Genomic DNA, 22,060 nt, shown 5'->3' on the forward strand with positions numbered 1-22,060 from the left:
TCTTTTTATGTGCTGTTGAATTTGATTTGCTAGTATCTTGTTGGGAATTTTCACATCCATATTCATCAGGGATAATTCTTCTTTTTAGTGGTATCTCTGTCTGGTTTGGGAATCAAGGTAATGCTGGCTTCATAGAATGAGTCCAGAAACTTTCCTTCCAGTTCTAGTTTTTGGAACAGCTTGAGAAGAATGTATTAACTCTGCTGTAAATGTCTTGTAGAATTCCCCTGGAAAGTCATCTGGACCAGGACTCTTATTTGTTGGGAGATTTTTGATAACTGATTTAGTTCAAATTTTCTATTTCTTCCCGTTTGAGTTTTGGTAGTGTGTGGACACCTAGGAATTTGTCCATTTCTTCCAGGTTGTCCAGTTTGTTGGCATATAATTTTTCATATTCAATAATTGTTTGCATTTCTGTGGCATTAGTTGTGATCTCTCTTCTTACATTCATGATTTTATCTATTTGGGTTCTCTCTCTTTTCTTTTTGAGAAGTCTAGCTAGGGGTTTATCCAGTTTGTTTATTCTTTCAAAAAAAAAAAACTCTTAGATTCATTGCTCTGTAATACTGTTTTTTTTTTATTCTATATTATTTCTGCTCTAATCTTTATTGTTTCTCTTCTCCTGTTGGCTTTGGGCTTTCTTTTCTGCTCTGCTACTAATTCCCTTAGGTGTGAGGCTAGGTTTGTATTTGGGATTTTTTCTTATTTCTTGAGATAGGCCTGGATTGCAACGTATTTACCTCTTAGCACTGCCTTTGCTGCATCCCAAAGGGTTTGGACTGTCATGTTTTCATTTTCATTTTTTGTGACCCAGTATGTGATTTATCTTGGAGAATGTTCCATGTGCACTCAAGAATGTGTATTTGGCTGCTCTTGGATGAAAGGTTCTGAATATATCTATCAAGTCCATCTGGTCCAGTGTACCATTCAAGGCCATTGTTTCTTTATTGATTTCCTGCCTAGAGGATCTGTCCATTGTTGTAAGTGGAGTATTAAAGTCACCTACAATTACTGTATTCTTATCAATAAGATTACTTGTTTGTGATTGATTTATATATTTGGGTGCTCTCAAGTTGGGGGCATAAACATTTACAGTTGTTAGCTCTTCTTGATGGATAGACCCCGTAACTATGATATAATGCCCTTCTTCATCTCTTGTTACAGTCTTCAGTTTAAAACCTAGTTTGTCTGATATAAGTATGCCTACTCCAGCATTCTTTTGACTTCTAGTAGAATGATAGATGGTGTTTCATCCCCTTACTTCAATCTGAAGGTGTCCTCAGGTCTAAAATGAGTCTCTTGTAGACAGCATATAGATGGATCTTTTTTTTTTTAATCCATTCTGATACCCTATGTTTTTTGATTGGAGCATTGAGTCCATGCACATTCAAAGTTATTACTGAACGATAGGGACTTAATGTCACTGTGTTATCTGTGGGTTTCATGTTTGTGGTGATGTCTCTAGTCCTTTGTAGTCTTTACAGCATTCCACTCAGAGTGTCCTTTAGGATCTCTTGCAAGGCTGGTTTAGTGGTCATGAACTCCTTCAGTTCTTGTCTGGGAAAGCCTTAATCTCTCCTTCTATTCTAAATGATGGCCTTGCTGGATAAAGGATTCTTGGCTGTATATTTTTCCTATTCAGCACATTGAATATTTCCTGGCAGTCCCTTCTGGCTTGCCAAGTTTCAGTGGACAGGTCTGCTACTACCTTTATGTGTCTATCCTTATAGGTTAAGGCCTGTTTTTCCCCAACTGCTTCCAGAATTCTCTTTATCTTTGTTTTTGCCAGTTTAGCTATGTTATGCCGTGTTGAAGACCTATTTTTGTTGATTCTGAAGAATTCTCTGTGCCTCCTGGATTTGGATTTATGCTCCCTTACCCAGATTAGGTTAGTTCCCAACTATAATTTGTTCAAGTAAACCTTTTGCCCCTTTCTCTCTCTCCTTCTTCTTCTGAACTCCTATGATATGGGTATTATTACATTTCACTGAATCAGTTAGTTCTCTAATTCTCCCTTCATGGTCTAGCATTTTCTCAGCTTCATCATTTTCCATACTTCATCTTCTATTTCACTTATTCTCCCCTCTGATTCCTCCATCCTTGCTGTGATTGCATTGTTTATTTTGCACCTCATTTACAACATTTCTTAATTTGTCGTGACTATGCCTTAGTTCCTTGATCTCTGCAGCAATAGATTCTCTGCTGTCTTCTATGTTTTTTCAAGCCCAGCTATTAAGCTTATGACTATTATTCTAAATTCTTGATCAGTTACATTGTTTTTATCTGTTTTGAGCAATTCTCTAGCTGCCATTTCTTCCTGGAATTTTTAGTGAGAGTTACGTTTTGTCATTTGGGCTAGTTTTCTATCCTTCATGTGTTTTAATAGCTTGTTATGTGTCCTGCACCTACAAGCACTACTATATTAAAAAGGGGTCATACACTGTCCAGGGCCTGACCCTTCAGGAGGTGTTTTTGGAGTGTGTTGCATGCTCTCTGTTGTTGTGACCTGGTTGCTTTCTCTTCTTTCTCATAGTGGCGGTTTGGATCTCCCACCAGTTGTGGTTTGACTTGTTCATTGAAGTAACCCTGGAAAAATTTTAAAAAGGGGGGTGGTGGTGGAAGAAGCCTTATCCCATAGAAAGAGAGAAATGATGGTGGTGAGGAAAAGAAAAGAAAAAAAAATTGACCAGGCAGAGAATCAGAGAAACTACATGGTTTAATCCAGAGAGAGAGGGGAAAATAAAGGAGATACAGAATACGTGTAAAAAGACTAGATTAAAAGTGTCTGCTTAAACAAATGGACAACCAGAAAAGAGAAGGGAAGAAATGAGGAAGAAAGAAATGAGGAAGAAATGTGTGTGTATATAGACACATACATATACATATATACACATATATATGTATACACACACACACATATATACATATGATATATGTGTATACATATAATAATAATATATATGTATATAATCTATAATAAGAATTGACCAATAATCATATCAGAAAATGCAAAACCACTGGACCAATATATGACAGTGCCTTGGAGTCGGTGGCTGTGCTGGTCTGGAGGAGAGGCTGTCTGATTTGTCAGCATCAATCCCGCTCTTGTAGATACGCAGTTACCAGGCATGGAGGGGCACAATTTGTAGAGGTGAGTCCCGCCTCCACTGTGGGCCTGCTGTCCCTTCCCTGAAGCCCCACCTTGTTGGATGGGGAGAAAAATGGTGAAACCCCAGTCTCTCCTTCCCGGACTGGGTGTCCCAGACCACTCTGTTCAGGTTGTTCTCACAGTGCTGCGGGGGCACAAACAGGCCAGTTTGTCCCACTCCACAGTCTCCCACACCTCCTAGGCACTCGGCTGGGATTCAAACCCTGATGTCTTAAGGGATCCCACTCCACAAGCCCTGGTTCTGGGGTCGTGCCACTCCACCCAGCTAGATGACAAAGGGCTTCTGGCTGGTGGGCACCTGCAGGGTCTTTTGTCCTTGGAGGCTATATACCTTCTTCCCACAGCACTCAGGGGACAGGACTCCTCTCTCTGACTGCACCTCTGAGCTGGCTACTGAGCCCAGGGCTGGGCTCTGCCTCCCCCTTCCCCCAGGGCACGTGTGTAGGGCAGCAGACCCCAGTCCAGAGAAAGCCCTGCAACCCTGGATTGTGTTAGGAATTTGTTCCTTCTCTGTTTTTTTCTGTTCCCTAGTCTATGGTCTGGACGTTTCTTTTGTCCAAATACAATCCTACACAGTCTCTTCCTTTTGTCTCTCCACCGAAGGGGATTCCTCCCCTCCATGCCTACACTGTCCATTTTCTCTCCCAATTCACAGTCATGCACCTATGGCCTGCCAAGCTATCCTCATGGGCCCCTGGAGATGTTTTTGTCACTCTGTAGCCTGGAATTCCAAGTCTTCTGGCCTCAATACTGCTATGTTTGAGGGACAAGGGAACTTTGGGTCCCCCTACTTCTCCACCATGTTGACTCCTCCCCCTGTAGGGCAATACTTAATTATGGTGGTGACCAATGTCACACTTACCTTGTTTCTAGCATCAGTGGAAACATTTCTGACTACTCATCATTAAGCATATTTGCTCTTTTGTATCCCCTTTATCCAGTTAAGAAAATTATCTTCCATTCTTATTTTGTTATTTTGTACTTTCTACTTAACCCATCAATTACTTAAAAGTGAATTTTAGGGGCGCCTGGGTGGCTCAGTCAGTTAAGCACCTGACTCTTGGTTTCAGCTCAGGTCATGATCTCACAGTTTGTGTGTCCAAGCCTTGTGTCAGACTCTGCACTGACAGCATGGAGCTGGCTTGCGATTCTCTCTCTCTTCCTCTCTCTCTCAAAATAAATAAAAATAAACTTTAAAAAATAAAAGTGAATTTTAAGAGTGATTGTGTTTGTGGTAACTGTCTTTTTAAAAAGGCATTATTATAGTTAGTAATTAATATTTTATAAATTGTTAAGACGTCACCTGTGGCCAAGAACTAGGGAATTTTTTTCAGTATTTTCTGTACTTAGACAGAATATCTTGGGCATTGCACCTGCAGTAACAGAGGCTCTGAGGAAGGTTGCGATTTACCTGCTGGCAGGAATCAGAGGTGCTGCTAAGGCCCTCATGCTCCCCAGCAGCATCAGCCCTCAAAGGGAAAGAAGCCTCAGAACTTGGATTTAGAGTACCTGGGAGCAGGACACACTTCCTGTGTTTCCCCCAGGCTGTGGCATCACACCTCATAGATGTTGCTTTTCCCTAAGGAGCCCATCTGCCAGACTCAACACATGGTTTCTGCAAGAGTCTCCTGTGCTCGAGTTAGGGCAACTCTCTCCCTAAGCCTCCCATACCACAGAGCTGTCCTTGGGCAGGGCCACCACACCCAGATGTGACACCATTTAATGCTGCTGCCAGCACACATGAGGCCCTGGTGGGCTGCCTTCCCTAAGAACTGACCACACTGCTTCCCCAGCTATCACATGTCCACGCCTCTCGGGTGGCTTATACCCTCACCAGTCCCTTATCAGACCTCCCCTCTTTTGCCAACATTCCAACCCCTTTCCCATGTCTTCAGCAAAAACTCCTCTATCTCAACTTACCTGAATCTTCCCTTTATCTTCTGAACAGCTATTTCCTTTCTTGCTGTGTCATGTGTGTGTTTTTCAGCGAATTTTTTGCCTCCTCTCCCTTCCCCCATGGCTGTAAGCAGGATGCACTAGGACCGCTGAACACCCGGTAGGACTGTGATGGGACAAACAGAGACTTCTGACTTCAAGCTGACAAAGACTCTGGGTTTCCAAATGCCCACCTTATGTAAGGTATTCACACGAGGGGAGGCTGAGCAAAAGATATATGGGGATCCACTGCCCTGTTTTTGCAACTTTTCTGTAAATGTGAAATTATCCCAAAACAAACCTTAGATTTTAAAAGGGGAGGACACAGATCTTCTCCTCTTGGGTAAATAACTGCATCTGGGCTTCTATGGGACACGGGTGCTATGTTGGGTGTGAAATGCAAGTACTGGGCAAGGGGCTATCGGTACTGGACAGCTGAAGTGGCAGGCTGCGGTAGCGAGCTCTTCATCCTCATTGTCTGTTTCTCAGGAACTTTTCCTAGTTTTGAAGAATTTTTCATAGTGTGAGTCTGGACTGGGAGCTGCTCTATTGAAGCTTAAAGGGTCAGACTCTCCCATCCTGGCCTGGATGGTGGGGGCTTGCGGCAAAGTCAGAAAATCACACTCACATCCTGGTGTTCCTAGCCTTGAAGTCACCCTTCCCCAGAAGCAGCTGGTAAGTTTTCAGACGGTGTCAGTGCCACAGATGCAGTGACAGCAGCGTGGAAGTGTTGGGGAAAACAGGGACGGTAGGCCAGACACTGCTGGAACAGGCCCTGCTTCCTATGGTTCCAGATCTGTTTCTCCAGCCACCCCCCCCCCCCCCCCACTGACCCGGCACACTTCTCTATCTCCTTCCAGTAAATTGCTTTCTTGGTGTTAGTTACCTAGCTTTCTGTCCCTGCTGCCTGTAGCTGAGAACCCCAGTGACCCACCCACCAAAGCAGCCAGGGCCTCCCTGTGGACCAACTCCAGGGATGCCATCTGTACAAGACACAGAATGGCATCCCTAGAGCTGGGCAGTGTGGTGCCACACAACCATTTATTAACGTGTGCCTAAAGCACATAACAGAATGGGGGGGAAACCATTTCCTTACTTCGTTACATATCTAACAACAAAATAATCATGGTACAAGCCCAGCCCCTTGTACTTGGGCCTTCTGGCATCCACTCCTCTCTACCACTTACAGTCTGAACAAGCTTAGGCAGGTGGCGTGGCAGCTGGACAACAGGCCAATAATGGGTTACTCTCCCATTACTGGTCCTGTTCCTCATGTGAAAAACAGAGACATCATACCTCTTTAACTGGTTTGTGAGGATTAAAAAAAAGTCACATAGCACAGTGCCTGGTCCATAACAGGTATCTGAGAATTGCTCATTTCTGTCTCACTGGTGATAAGTCATCATTTAGTCTATGTAGACAAGCTGTTCACCAAAGTGAGATTATCTTCAATTGATGCAGTCATCTGAGCCACGCTGCACTTTGAAGCAATAGGACCTCAGAATACTCGTCCCAATGTTTCTGGCTTCCACACCTACAATGCTCATACTGTCGCCTTCCACATGGGTGAATCCACTGCGAAAGGAAGGGACAGGTTGCACGTTAACTTGAGGAAGAGACATGTGGTTAAGTAGCTAAGCCTTTACACACAGAATGGAGTGCAACGTCCTGACCGTCTCCAGCCAGCGCACCCCATCTGTGTTGAGACCTGTGTTCACTCTAACAGATAGCAAGATGATCACATTCTGGAGTGGGGATAACAGCTTGGGGCCCTCCTGACAGTAGCTGCCTGAATCACAACGATTCCAGCTGGTCTAGAAACATCTCCTGATAGAGAAGAACTGGTATCTAATCCAATCTTGGTGGGGTAGAGTCATTTCCCTGGAAGTGAGAATCAGCCCATCAATTCCTGACCAGTCTCAGTGAAAGACAAATGCAGGAGCTAATGGGGCCATCGTTTTCTACAGTGTTCTCTTCACCTAGAAAGACCAGACAGTGCTGCTCTGAGCATGACAGAGAATGAGCCGGCGAGAGAACCAAACCAACCGAACCACAGAAGGGATTGGAGTTTCCTGCAGAAGCTGTTTCTGGCTATAGATTGCTTCTAAAAACACTGCCACTCTGACTTTTATGAAATACCTTTTAGCTTGGAGCAAATTCCACACTGACTTACTGAGTTTAAGTAGCAACTGAAGTTCTACTTAACTTAGAAATTAGTATCAAGAATGCAAGGTGGCATCTCCAGACTCAGAAAACTGCAGCATTGGATAGTCTACACTGGGGCTGGGCAGGAAGCAGGCAGCATAGTCAGTCAGCCAGTGGTCCTCACGGTTTGTTGGCGAAAAGTTGAACCAGCATCTGCTTCCTTTCTTACTCTCTTTAGAGAATTCCTTAGTCTTTTTTTGTCCATTGATTTTTAGTAAGTGTGCAGAGTTGTGCAACCATCACCACTATCCAGTTTGGATTTCCATCACTCCAGAGGATCCGTGGGGCAAGTTGGCAGTGAATCCCCTCCCACGCCCAGCCCCAGGCAGCCTTGTTTCTACAGACTCGTCTTTTCTAGAAGGGTCATGTAACTGGAATCACACAACGTGGTCTCACACATCTGGCTTCTTTCATGTAGCATGTTTTTGTGGTTCACCCACAGTGTCCGTGTCAAAAAGCTGTTCCCTGTCACTGTGGAGTCAGATTCCCAACTGAATCTATCCATTTACCAGCAGGTGGGCACTCACAGTATTTGCACTTTGGGGGTATGTTGAATAAAGCTAAGAACATTCATGTACAAATCTCTGTGTAGACATAAGTTTTATTCTCTTGGGTAGATACCTGGGAGTATGCAGCTAGGTTGCTGGTAAATTTATATTTAACATACTTGTCTTCCCTGTTTTCTTTAGAGAATCAGTAGGTATTCACAGATGATAACATTTTGGGAAACTGAAAAGCTCTCAGAAAGTACTGGTTATGTCTTGCAGCATTCAAAAGATGCTGGAAAAAATTTATGGGGAACAGCATGAAACAAGATGACAGGATTTCTTGTTGTCAAATGAAGCTCCCCAAGAGAAATTACCACTCAACTAAGGATTTCCTGAGAAATCTGTTTTCAATTAGGAATGGGGCATAATTCATTATCATGATTCATTCCAGGGTCCTGATTAAAGCATATTTTTTATTTTTATTTTTTAATTTATATTTATTTTCTAATTTTTTAAATATTTACTTATTTTTACATTTTTTTTAATGTTTATTTGTTTTGAAGGGGAGAGAGGGAGATGGAGCATGAGTGGGGGAGGGGCAGAGAGAGAGGGAGATACAGAATCCAAAGTAGGCTCCAGGATCCGAGCTGTCAGCACAGAGCCCAACATGGGGCTCGAACCCACAAGCCGTGAGATCATGACCTGAGCCGAAATTGGACACTTACCACTGAGCCACCCAGGTGCCCCAACATTTATTTATTTTTGAGAGAGAGAGACAGAGCACAAGTGGGGAAGGGGCAGAGAGAGAGAGAGGGAGACACAGAATCTGAAGCAGCCTCGAGGCTCTGAGCTGTCAGCACAGAGCCTGGTGCAGGGCTCAAACCTACCAACTGTGAGATCATGGCCTGAGCCAAAGTCGGATGCTCAACCAACTGAGCCACCCAGGTACCCCTAAAGCACATTTTTAAAAAGATATTTCTTAGTGTCCTGCTTACTTGTCACATTGAGAATGGTGTCATTTCAGTGAAGGATGTATTCACCATTCTACATCCATGTAATTCAGTGTGTAAAAACACATATGAAAAAGAAGATTCTAAGAGTGCTACGTGCTCAGCATGAAAGAACAGGGTCATGTCAGTGAATGGATGTGTTGTGTAATGCATGGGTATGTGTTTTAAAAGACATGCAAAAAAGAAATTTCTAAAAATGCCACTTGCCTGCTAAGTTGAGAACAGTGTTATTTCAGTGAGAGGCTGTTCTAACCACTCAGTAATGACGTAGAGAATTCTTTAAAGACGCGTACAGAAAAGAGAGGACAAAAAGTGTATTTTGCGGCTGACATGGGAGCACAATCCCTGGCAGGCAGCCTCCCCACCCAGCCTCTTTTCAGCAACCATGAGGACAAGTGTGTGTGTTGTGTGTCCCTCAGAAGACAGAGGCTTTCCTGCCGCTGCAGAAGGAAGCCATCACCGACAGTCCGAGTGTTTGCGGCCTATAAATCGGGACCTCCCCCACCTGAGAGGCTTGTCGCAAAGGCCTCTGGTCACTCGCAGACTCAGCACCACAAGGCCGCAAGACCCCCACGCTGAGGGCAGGGGCCTGAAGGGGTAACAGCACTGGGGCATTAACTAGCAAAAATACAGCACCTACAGATGTAAACGTGGCCTCAAACTTCAAAGGAATTTAAGGAGGAATCCTGAGTGAAGAAGCAACTGTGAAGATGCCAAGTCCTTCTCAGAATGAGAGCGTCTGGTGGAGGGGGGGCGGGGGCGCAGTGGGCCTGGGTGGCTCAGTCGGTTGAGTGTCCAACTCTTGCTTTCACCTCAGGTCATGATCTCATGATTTCATGGGATGGAGTCCTGCATCAGGCTCTGTGCTGACAGCACGGAGCCTGCTTGGGATTCTCTCTCTCTCACTGATCCTCCTCCACTCATTCATACTCTCTTTCTCAAAATAAATAAATCAACTTTAAAAAACAATAAGAAAAAGAGCATCAGGCTGTCCAGTACAGTTTGTTTAGAAATTTAAGAGAGAGGGTTAAAACCGACTTACAGGCCAGTTGTCGTTAAGATTTAAGTTGACTCTCTAGTTAATTCTTTACCTTATCAGAAAGCTGAGTTGTTTACTAAAAATGAAGACTCTTCTGTGTTAATTAGGAGTTTGCTTTGATAATTATCTTCGAATGACAACTAACTGAAAACTCAGAAATGAAGTAGGTTATAGAAATCTAGTTTTTAAAATATTTGGTTTTGGGCTTAATGTTTTTTCATTTACGAAGGTAAGATGTTTGCCCCAGGAGGTCGAATTTACCCCAGACCTCATACCAAGTAACTGATGGCTGTCAGCGCTCTTGTCATGAGCAGGCCGGGGGAGTAAGATCCACGGCCTGTCTACTTTGTAGAACTCACTGTGGCAAGAAGAAACATAAGTGATTCCAAACACTACTTTTAGAACCCAAAGCAAAACTGCCTTCTTCGGGACTTTCACCATCTCAGTCCCACTGACTCCACCACCACCTGTACGTGGTATATGGTTTCGGAATCACGTGAGAGCTGGACTGCAGGGCGGTGCTGGGCCCCCCTGGGCATCACTACGCGTCCCGGGGGACTGTGAGCAAAGTATCCACATCCCAGAGCCCCTGTTTCATCTGGAAAAGTGGGTAACACCAACTTCAGGTGGTGGCTTTGTACATTAGAGGAGATAATGTACATGATGCTTAGCATCTTTTTTTTTTTTTTTAAGCAGAGTAGGAAATAGCATCTGAGCAGTGACTTGCCTCGGGTGCCCAGACAGTGAGGGAATGGCGGAGCTAAGACCCAAGCCGCAGTCTCACCCTTTCCAGTGGCCACCTTACAGATGCCGCTGGCAGGCTGGGTGAGGCCACTGTGAAGGAAAGTGGAAGCAGTTACCTGGCCCATCTGTGGGAGCCCCCAAGCAGGTGATAGCAGCTCTTGAGGACGGGAGGCTTCGTTTCTTTATTCCACACATAGACTCGCAGGGATAGGTCAAAGGAAGCGGTGATGACTCGGCTCTGGTCCTTGAAATGAAAAGCCAGGTGAGGTGGGGCCACGGGCTCTTCAGGTGGGGGTGCAACACAGGCAAGCCCACACTCACCACCCACATGGACGTGATGGGCCTCTGGTGGTCCTGGAAGGCTGCCAGCTGCACCCCGTGGATGGTGAAGAGCGCCAGCTCCGACCCGGACACCAGCAGGATCACCTGAGAGCCGTGGCCCTTCATGAGGTGAGGAGGTATCATGGAGCTGGGCAGGAGGAAACTTGCCATCTGTTGTACTTTGTGAAAGAAAAAACACACAGTCATCTTGTGATAGCAGCTGGGGGTCCGGAGCACACGGGCCTCACCGAATATGCCGTGCGTGGCACTGAAAAGAGCAGCACTTTTGTGGTCACGCCTACGTTCAATCCCAACCCAAGCGTTTACCCCCTGGAGCCTCCCGTTCACCAGCTCTCCAACACCGATGCCAACACCCTAGCACTACAAAGATTTGAGGCAGTATGCATGTGGAAGTGACAATATCTGCACACACACCCTCCAGGGAATGGGGCCCCCCGCGCTTCCCCATCTACGGCAGGGTGAGGTAAGGAGTGGCTACATGAGAACTATGACATTCACAACATCTGCGAAAAACTGCTGTTGACAATACTATCTTTTATACTGTGTGGCGTTCCTCATTTAAAAACTATTAATTGGGGCGCCTGGGTGGCGCAGTCGGTTAAGCGTCCGACTTCAGCCAGGTCACGATCTCACGGTCCGTGAGTTCGAGCCCCGCGTCGGGCTCTGGGCTGATGGCTCACAGCCTGGAGCCTGTTTCCGATTCTGTGTCTCCCTCTCTCTCTGCCCCTCCCCCGTTCATGCTCTGTCTCTCTCTGTCCCAAAAATAAATAAACGCTGGAAATAAATAAATAAATAAATAAATAAAATAAAATAAAATAAAATAAAATAAAATAAAAAAATAAAAACAATTAATTGGATCATTTCCTTATGGTGTTTAGCACCAGGAAAAAAAATTACCTCTCTTTTTTTTTTTTTAACGTTTATGTATTTTTGAGAGAGAGGGAGAGAGGGTGAGCGAGCATGAGCAGGGGAAGAGCACAGAGAGAGGGAGACACAGAATCTGAAACAGGCTCCAGGCTCTGAGCTGTCAGCACAGAGCCCGATGCAGGGCTCAAACCCATGAACTGTGAGATCACGACCTGAGCCAAAGCTGGATGCTCAACCAACTGAGCCACCCAGGCACCCCAAAAATTACCTCTCTTGAAGAATGCATGCTTGTATCAGACAAGGGATTATATTACACATCCCATTTCCCTTTTTTCCTGAGGTGCTAGGAAGCTCAGAGTAAAGTTTATTGTCAAATGATGATATGAAAACAAATGAACATAATATAAGAGAAAAAGTGCTAAGGGCCACAGGGCTGGCCAGGCACAGTGACGTGTGGTTTGGGAGACAGAGAAGGCAGAAAAGGAGATGACTGTGGGCCTTATTTGCCTGCTGGCCTAGGAGCTCCTTGGGGAAGAAATGGTTGTGGCTTTTAGTCACCTCTGTGCACACTGAGGACTGAGAAGAGTGCATTTGTCAGACTTGTGACAAGACAGTGAGGAGGCGAGACTACATGGCCAGCGGTTACTGTCTGGCTTCCAGGGCCACAGAGAGGGCCCTGCCCACAGCAAGTGCTCAGCCACTCGGCCAGGACACATGATCACAAACAACAAAACAATTGTTGGGCCACTGTATTCACTGAGAGGGAAGAAAAGTGGCCCGAAGGAAACCTGAGCAATCTGTGCTTGAAGCACCACAGCACAACGGTGACAGTCCTGGTACGGGGATCCTTACCCACGACGTCTACCCCTTCCCGTGACTGCTTGGTCCTGAGCTCGTAGGTGGTGATGACCAGCTGCATGCCGTTGTCATTTCTGTGCGTCACCATCAGCCTGGCTGTCTCGTCAGGGGCCCAGCAGGCTCTGGAGGTCAGCCAGATGGGTAGAGTGGTGGAGACGGGAGGCTCACCTTCCACCAGACACAGCAGGGAGCGAGTGTGGAACACCTGGGGAAACACCATCATGTGGCCCATGCCGCTGACAACCACCCAGGAGCGCCGCAGACCCACACCCAGTGACCTCACTCTGTCTTACGGGGTTGCCGGAACCACCTGTGCACCCCCAGACGCTGGGACCAGCCCGTCTGGTCTGGCGGGAAACGCCTCGCCCACCAGCCCCGTGTCGGTCAGTGTACCAGGACAACCGAATCAATGACTCTGGTGGTTTGGGGCAGCGCCTGTCCCTGGCATGCCTCTGCTTTCCTCTCCTATCTGCTTGCAGTCTGCTTCAGATGCCTCCTCTGTCCCTGGACCATCCCGTCAAGGTGCCGGTGCTGTTGGCGGGCTTGGTCCTGCACCGGAAGCCACCCTCCTAGACGCATCCACAAGCCTGGGCACAGGCCCCACCACCTTACGCGCACAAAGCCAGGCCCCCCGAGCGAGGGACATAGCCCACCACTGACCTTCGGGCCCAGGTCTGAGTTCTGGGTTGAAGCAAACACCCACTGGCAGTCAGGAGAGCAGAGGAGACTGGTGGGGCTGCTCGGGAACACGCGAGTCCTGGACCGCAGCTGCAGCTGGGGCACTGTGAGCGCATACAGGAAGCCCTCGGCACAGGCCACCTGCAAGGCAAGGGCCACGGTCAGCACGTGGCCTCACCCCAGGGCAGAGGTCAGCTGCCTGCCCGCCTCCCTGCTGAGGCAATGCCACCTCCTCACACCAGAAACAGGAACGTCCGAACAGGAGGTAAGCCTCCAGAGGGAACCCTCTGCCAGCTCTCTGCAGCCTCCGGGCAGGACCTCCAGTGATTCTTCTCTGTGTGAGACTCAGGCGCTGTCTGCAGACGGCCTTTCTGCCTGTAATACTCCCCGGAACTATTTCTTGTCAGAGGAGACTTCCCACGACCTTCCACTTTCTCTCACTGCGGTGGAAATGTGAGCTGTTCACAATTCTGGCCACTGCAGCACCGAGCACTCCTGTGCATAAGCTTTGTGCACCGACACGAGGACTTCCTCCTGAGAGATCCCGAGAGTGGCTTTATTAGGTCAAAGAGCATCAGACTGAAGACTTTTAGCAGAAGAAAACCAACAAGCTTTTCAAAAAAGATCAACCTGGGGTGCCTGGATGGTTCAGTCGGTTGAGCATGTGACTCTTGATTTCAGTTCAGGTCATGATGCCAGGGTGGTGGGATTGAGCCACACTCAGTGTGGAGCCTGATTAGGCTCTTTCTCTCTCTCTCTCCCTCTGCCCCTTCCCCACTCATGCTTTCTCTCTCTTTCAAAGTGAATAAACATTTGTTTTTTAAAGCTCAATCTGGGGCACCTGGGTGGCTCAGTTGGTTAAACATCCGACTCTTGATTTCAGCTCAGGTCATGATCTCACGGTTTGTGGGTTCAAGCCCACATTGGGCCGACAGTGCACAAAGCCTGCTTGGAATTCTCTCTCTCCTCTCTCTCTGCCCCTCACCCTGCTCACATGTGTGCTCTCGCTCTCTCTTTTCACAAGATAAACTTAAAACAATTTTTGAAAAGAGCTCAATCTATGTTCTTATGCATGTACAAAAAAATACCTTTTTCTCATCCAACTTATTACAATGCTAATCTTTGAAAATGTTTGCTCACCTAATAAGTGAAAATAAAAGCCTCAACCTTTTTTTTCTATTTTTAACTTTTTTTCCTCAAATTTTTGAAAAGCCTCATCCTAATGTCACTTTCTTACCAGTTAGTAATTACATATTATTGACCATTTGTGCTGTTTTTTTCACCTACACTCTATGCTTCATATCATCTGCTATCGGTGCTTTGTTAAAGAAGATACAGTGTTTACTCACTGTATCCATTAAGATCTTTTCATGGATCCATTAAGAACTTTTCATGGATCTTAATGTTATTCTCTGGTTCAGATGTTTTGGTAATCTGAACAGACTTTTAGGTAAATCAAACCTGTGTAATTTTTCTTGACTCAAAACCATTTATGTATTTCCAGATACCTTTATACTCTTGCCTTCTGCATTAGTTTTTAATTATTCTAAATATATTTCTACTGAATGACATGGGAATAACTTGTTCTCTTCCTGACCAAGTCTTCAGTTTCTCAAATAGCTTCTCCTTCACCTATGTCTTATTTTTTTTAATTTATTTTTTTTAAATTAGCATTAGGTGCAACAATGGTTTCAGGAGTAGAATCCAGTGATTCATCGCCTACACATAACACCCAGTGCTCATCCCTGCAAGTGTCCTCTTTATTGCCCCTTGCCCATTTAGCCCATCCTCCCACCCACAAACCCTCCAGCAGCCCTGTTTGTTCTCTGTATTTAAGACTCTCTTATGGATTTCCCCCTCTCTGTTTTTATATTATTTTTGCTTCCCTTCCCTTATGTTCATTTGTGTTGTATCTTAAATTCTACATGAGTGAAGGCATGTTTGTCTTTCTCTAATTGTGCTTAGCATAATACACTCTAGTCCCATTCACATTGTTGCAAATGGCAAGATCTCATTCTTTTTGATTGCCGAGTAATATTCCATTGTCATACATATACCACATCTTTATCCATTCATCTGTCAATGGGCATTTGGGATTTTTCCATACTTTGTTATTGTTGATAGCACTGCTATAAGCTTTGGGGTGCATGTGCCCCTTCAAAACAGCACTCCTGTATCCTCTGGATAAATACCTGTGCAAATGCTGGGTCGTAGGGTAGTTCTATTTTTCATTTTTTGAGGAACCTCCATACTGTTTTCCAGAGTGGCTGTACCAGTTTGCAATCCCACCAGCAGTGCAAAAGGGTTTCTATTTCTCCACATCCTTACCAACATCTGTTGTTGCCTGAGTTCTTAATTTTAACCATTCTGACAGGTGTGAGCTGGTATCTCATTGTGGTTTTGATTTGTATTTCCCTGATGATGAATGATGTTGAGCATTTTGTCAGCTGGCCATCTGGATGTCTTCTTTGGAGAAGTGTCCATTCATGTCTTTTGCCCATTTCTTCACTGGGTTATTTGTTTTTTGGGTGTTGAGTTTGGTACGTTCTTTATAGATTTTGGATACTAACCCTTAATCTGTCACTTGCAAATATCTTCTCGGTTTTTGCAAACCATTCCATTGGTTGCCTCTTAGTTTTGCTGATTGTTTCCTTTGCCGTACAGAAGCTTTTTATCTTGATGAGGTCCAAATAGTTCATTTTTGCTTTTGTTTCCCTTGCCTCCAAAGACATGTCAGGTAAGAAGCTGCTGCAGCCGAGGTCAAAGAGGTTGTTGCCTGCTTTCTCCTCGAGGATTTTGATGGCTTCTGGTCTTACATTGAGGTCTTTCATCCATTTTGAATTTATTTTCTGTATGGTGTAAAAAAGTGGTCCAGGTTCATTCTTCTGCATGTGGCTGTTGAGTTTTCCCAGCACCACTTGCTGAGGAGACTGTCTTTATTCCACTGGATATTCTTTCCTCCTTTGTCAAAGATTAGTTGGTCATATGTTTGTGGATCCAATTCTGGGTTCTCTATTCTGTTCCTTAGATCTATGTGTCTGTTTTTGTGCCAGTACCATATTGTCTTGATGACTACAGCTTTGTAATACAGCTTCAAATCTGGAATTATGATGCCTCCAGCTTTGGTTTTCTTTTTCAGGATTGCTTTGGCTTATTCGGAGCCTTTTCTGGTTCCCTACAAATTTTAGGATTGTTTGTTCTAGCTCTGTGACAAATGCTGGTGTTATTTTGGTAGGGATTGCATTGAATATGTAGATTGCTTTGGGTAGTTTTGACATTTTAACAATATTTGTTCTTTCAATCCATGAACATGGAATGTATGCTTTTTTTTTTTTGGTGCCTTCTTTAATATATTTCAGAAGCTTTCTATAGTTTTAAGTGTACAGATTTTTCACCTCTTTGGTTAGGTTCATTCCTAGGTATTTTATAGTTTTGGTGCAATTGTAAATGGAATCAGTTCCTTGATATCTCTTTCTGTTGCTTCATTATTGGTGTATAGAAATGCAACCAATTTCTGTACATTGATTTTATATCCTGCGACTTTGCTGAATTCATGGATCACTTCTAGCAGCTTTTTTGGTGGAATATTTTGGGTTTTCCACATAGAGTATCATGTCTTCTGCAAAGAGTGAACGTTTTGACTCCCTCCTTGCCGATTTGCATGCCTTTTATTTTTTGTTGTTGTTGTCTGATTGCTGAGGCTAGGATTTCCAACACTATGTTGAATAAGAATGGCAAGAGTGGACAGTGTTGTGACTTTATGCGGAAGCTCTCAGTTTCTCCCCAATGAGGATGACATTAGCGGTGAACCTTTCACATATGGCTTTTATGATCTTGAGGTATGATCCTTCTATCCCTACTGTCTTAAAGGTTTTAATCAAGAAAGGATGGGGTATTTTGTCAAATGCTTTCTCTTCATCTATTTAGAGGATCATGTGGTTCTTATTCTTTCCTTAATGTGATGTATCTCATGGATTGATTTGCAGATATTGCCTTGCATCCCAGGAATAAATTCCACTTGGTCATGGTGAATAACCCTTTAAATGTATTGATGGATCCAACTGGCTAGTATCTTGTTGAAATTTTTTGCATCCATGTTCATGAGGGAATTGGTCTGTAGTTCTCCTTTTTAGTGGGGTCTTTGTCTGGTTTTGGAAATAAGGTAATGCTGGCCTTGTAGAATGAGTTTGTAAGTTTTCCTTCCATTACTGTTTTTTGGAACAGCTTCAAAAGAGTAGGTGTTAACTCTTCTTTAAGTGTTTGGGGGCACCTGGGTGGCTCAGTTGGTAAGCATCCAACTCTTGATTTTGACTCAGGTCATGATCTCAAGGTTTGTGAGTTCAAGCCCCACATCAGTGCAGAGCCTGTTTGGGATTCTTTCTCTCCTTCTCTCTGCCCCTACCTCACTCTTTCTCTCTCAACATAAATAAAATAAAACTTAAAAAAAAAATAAACGTTTGGTAGAATTTCCCTGGAAAGACATCTGGCCCTGGACTCATTTTTTGGGGAGATTTTTGATTACTAATTTGATTTTTTACATTTTTTTTAATGTTTATTTATTTTTGAGATAGAGACAGAGCATGAACAGGGGAGGGGCAGAGAGAGAGGGAGACACAGCACCCAAAACAGGCTCCAGGCTCTGAGCTGTCAGCACAGAGCCTGACACGGGGCTCGAACCCACAAACTGTGAGATCGTGACCTGAGCCGAAGTCGGACGCTTAACCAACTGAGCCACCCAGGTGCTCCACTAATTCAATTTCTTTGCTGGTTATGGGTCTGTTCAAATTTTCTATTCCTTCCTGTTTCAGTTTTGATAGTTTATATGTTTCTAGGAATTTTCCCATTTCTTTCAGATTGCCCATTTTATTGGCATATAATTGCTCATAATATTCTCTTATTACTGTTTGTATTTCTGCTGTGTTGGTTGTGATCTCTCCTCTTTCATTCTTGATTTTATTTATTTGGGTCTTTTCCTTTTTCTTTGTGATCAAACTGGATAGGGGTTTATCAATTTTGTTAATTCTTTCAAAGAACCAAAGAACCAGCTCCTGGTTTCATTCATCTTTTTTTTTTTTTTTTTTCTGGTTTCAATACCATTGATTTCTACTCTAATCTTTATTATTTCCTGACTTCTGCTGCCTTTGGGCTTTATCTGCTATTCTTTTTCCAGTCCTTTAAGGTGTAAGGTTAGGCTGTGTGTCTGAGACCTTTCTTCCTTCTTTAGGAAGGCCTAGATTGCTCTATACTTCCCTCTTATGACTGCCTTTGCTACATCCCAGAGGTTTTTGATTTCCTCTTTAATTTCTTGGTTAACTCATTCATTCTTTAGTAGGATGTTCTTGAATCTCCAGGTATTCGTGGTTTTCCAAACTTTTTCTTGTGGTTTATTTCGAGTTTCATAATATTATGATCTGAAAATATGGATGGTATGATCTCGATCTTTCTGTACTTGTTGAGGGCTGATTTGTGTCCCAGTATGTGATCTACTGTGAAGAATGTTCCATGTGTACTTGAGAAGAATGTGCTTTTAGGATGAAATGTTCTATTATCTATTAAGTGCATCTGGTCCAGTGTGCCACTCAAAGTCATTGTTTCCTTATTGATTTTCTGCTTACATGATCTGTCCCTTGCTGTAAGTGGGGTGTTGAAGTCCCCTATTATTATGGTATCACTATCAATGAGTTTCTTTATGTTTGTGATTAATGGATTTATATATTTGGGTGCCTCCACTTGGGGGCATAAATGTTTACAATTATTAGACCTTCATGGATAGACCCCTTAATTATGATATAATGCCCTTCTTCATCTCTTGTTACAGTCTTTATTTTAAAATCTAAATTGTCTGATAGAAGCATGGCTACTCCAGCTTTCTTCTGTCGACCATTAGAATGATAGATGGTTCTCCACCCCCCTACTTTCAACCTGAAGGTTATCTTCAGGTCTAAAATGGGTCTCTTGGAAACAGCATATAGATGGATCTTGTTTTGTTACCCATTCTGTTACCTTGTGTCTTTTCATTGGAGCGCTTAGTCCACTGACATTTAGAGTGAGAACTGAAAGATATGAATTTAGTGCCATTATGTTGCCTGTAGAGTTAGAGTTTCTGGTGATGTTCTCTGGTCCTTTCTAGTCTTTGTTGCTTTTGGTCTTTTTAGTTTTGTTTCATCTTTCTCCACTCAGAGTCCCTTTTAAAATTTCTTGCAGGGCTGGTTTAGTGGCCATAAACTCCTTTAGTTTTTGTCTGGGAAACTCTTTATTTCTCCTTCTATTTTGAATAATTCTTGACTGCATATTTCTCCGATTAAGCACACTGAATATATCCTGCCACTCCTTTTTGACCTTCTAAGTTTCTGTGTGTAGGTCTGCTGTGAACCTGATCTGTCTTCCCTTATAGGTTAAGGATTTTTTCCCCTTGCTGCTTTCATAATTCTTTCCTTGTCTGTGTTTTTTGTGAATTTGACTATGATATGCCTTGTTGATGGTCAGTGTTTGTTGAATCTAGTGGAAATTCTCTGTGCTTCTTGGATTTTGATGTCTGTGTCTTTCACCAGATTAGGAAAGTTTTCTGCTATAATTCTAACATAAACCTTCCATCCTTTTTCTCTCTCCATCTTCTGGGACTCCTATGATTCAGATGTTACTCCTTTTTAATGAGTCACTGAGTTCTCTAATTCTTATATTGTGCTCTTTTGCCTTAGTTTCCCTTTTTTTCTGCTTCATTATTCTCCAGAATTTTGTCTTCTATATTGCTGATTCTCTGTCCTGATTTGTCCATCCTTGCCACCATGGCATCTATTTGAGATTGTATCTCAGTTACAGCATTTTAAATTTTGTCCTGACTAGATTTTACTTCTTTTATCTCTGCAGTAAGCGATTCTATGCTTTTTTCAACCCCACCTAGTATTCTTATTATCGTGATTCTAAATTCTAGTTCAGACATCTTTTTTTTAATTTTTTTTTCAATGTTTATTTATTTTTGGGACAGAGAGAGACAGAGCATGAACGGGGGAGGGGCAGAGAGAGAGGGAGACACAGAATCGGAAACAGGCTCCAGGCTCTGAGCCATCAGCCCAGAGCCTGACGCGGGGCTCGAACTCACGGACCGCGAGATCGTGACCTGGCTGAAGTCGGACGCTTAACCGACTGCGCCACCCAGGCGCCCCAAAGGCATCTTATATTTGTGTTGATTGTCATTTCTTCCCGTTCTATCTTTTTGGGCGAATTCCTTCATTTTGTCATTTTGGAGGAAGAAAAAAAGTTAATAAAATAAATAAAAATTAAAAACTAAAAATTAAAAACAACACAAAAAATCAAATAATGGAAGCTAGATCCTAGGTGTGTTTTAGTCTGGTTGTTGAAAGAAGCTTGATGTAATAGAGAAAAAAAGGGAAAGAAAAGAAAGAAAATTAAAAGAAAAGCTAAGAAAAAGTTTAAAAATTAAAAAAAATATATAAATATATATAAAATATATATAAATATATATATTTATTTATATAAATATAATTTTATTTATTTATATAAATAAAAATATATATAAATACATATAAAAATATAAAATATATATATAAAATAGAATGAAATGAAGAAAGTGAAATAGAATTTTAAAATTTAGAAAAAATAAAAAACACAGTAAAAAGAACTTTAAAAAAGAAAAAAAGAAAAGAAAAATAAAATTTTCTCTTTCTGTATCCAAGAAAAAGGAGAAAAAAAATTTAAACAAAGACAGGAGCAAAAAGAAACAAAAGAAACAAAAGATGAACCAGCAAACAGATTGAAACCCAAATGAAGTTCCATCCAGTTTCCCTAGAAATAAAACTATGAAGCACTCTATAGTCTGTACACTAAGCAGGCAGAGTGACTTGTGCTGGTCTTCTAGGGGGATGTGCCTGGAGGGTACAGTTGGGCGGGGTTTGGTGTAATGGCTCCATTCTCCATTAGATGTCACTGCTTAGCTTACTGAGGTAGATCAGCGTGATGTACATGTGTATGTGTGTGTGCGCGCGCGTGTGAGTGGGGTGGGGTGGAAATGGCTTCACCTAGCTTCCTAGCCTCTGGCACAAGAACTTTGTGCTCTCACCGACTGGTAATCAAGCCCCCTGCTTTGTCTCAGGCTTCTGTCCACTCCCTACCTCTATCCTGTCCGTGTTCAAGCTGTCAGCCTGCCAGGTGCCCCTCCCTTCCAAGTTTTAGCTCAGATGGGGCTGTATCTCCAAACCCCTCACTTCAGAGAACCCTAAGGCTTGGATGCTCCCTGACACTCTGGGGGAGGGTCTCGCTGAGCAATGGCCGGGTGCCAGCTTGCCCCAGAAAATGTTCAGCAATCACACTGCAGCAAGAGGTTGAGAGGTTGTGACAGATGGCAACACACAGCCAGCATCAGGTTTCACCACACTGTGGCACCTTTGTCCCAATACCAGCAAACATGGCTGCTCTCCAGGGTCGGCTGGGACTTTTGCCTGTGGGGAGGCTGTATGGCCTCTACCAAATGCACTCCAAGCAGGGGAACCGCTTCTCATGTGGCCCACAGACCCCCTGGACCTCACTGCCTGCTCCTGGAGATTCATTCCTCACCAGAGCACTGCCAGATATTGAGCCCCAGAATTTCCAACTCGATGCTCCACCGTTTATAGAATCCTAATGGTAGTGAGACCCTCTCCTTTCTTCCCATGAATGTCTTTGGGGAACAGATTCATTGTTCAATCCTTTGTAAGAGTTTCCACTCTTT

At 43.7% G+C, this 22,060-nt stretch overlaps 1 protein-coding gene across 14 annotated transcripts in view; it reads right to left on the bottom strand.

The window, feature by feature from the left end:
- CDK20 (cyclin dependent kinase 20) overlaps positions 1–22,060 on the bottom strand; it is an 87,054-nt gene that overhangs the window by 26,732 nt on the left and 38,262 nt on the right. For 10 of the 14 annotated variants that reach the window (XM_045042543.1, XM_045042540.1, XM_045042535.1 and 7 more), the window contains 5 exons: positions 13,318–13,476; positions 12,652–12,862; positions 10,912–11,090; positions 10,707–10,834; positions 5,090–6,679 (listed from right to left, as the gene is read on the bottom strand). In XM_045042543.1, coding sequence (XP_044898478.1) covers positions 6,553–6,679; positions 10,707–10,834; positions 10,912–11,090; positions 12,652–12,862; positions 13,318–13,476 — 804 coding nt within the window. In that variant the 3' untranslated portion in view covers positions 5,090–6,552. Of the gene's footprint in view, positions 1–2,698; positions 3,202–5,089; positions 6,680–10,706; positions 10,835–10,911; positions 11,091–12,651; positions 12,863–13,317; positions 13,477–13,572; positions 13,870–22,060 lie in introns of those variants that run through there. The other 4 variants (XM_045042544.1, XM_045042542.1, XM_045042545.1 and 1 more) reach the window with 4 other exon arrangements.

The sequence above is a fragment of the Felis catus genome, chromosome D4 (assembly GCF_018350175.1).
Source record: "Felis catus isolate Fca126 chromosome D4, F.catus_Fca126_mat1.0, whole genome shotgun sequence".
NCBI classification, from domain to species: domain Eukaryota; kingdom Metazoa; phylum Chordata; class Mammalia; order Carnivora; family Felidae; genus Felis; species Felis catus.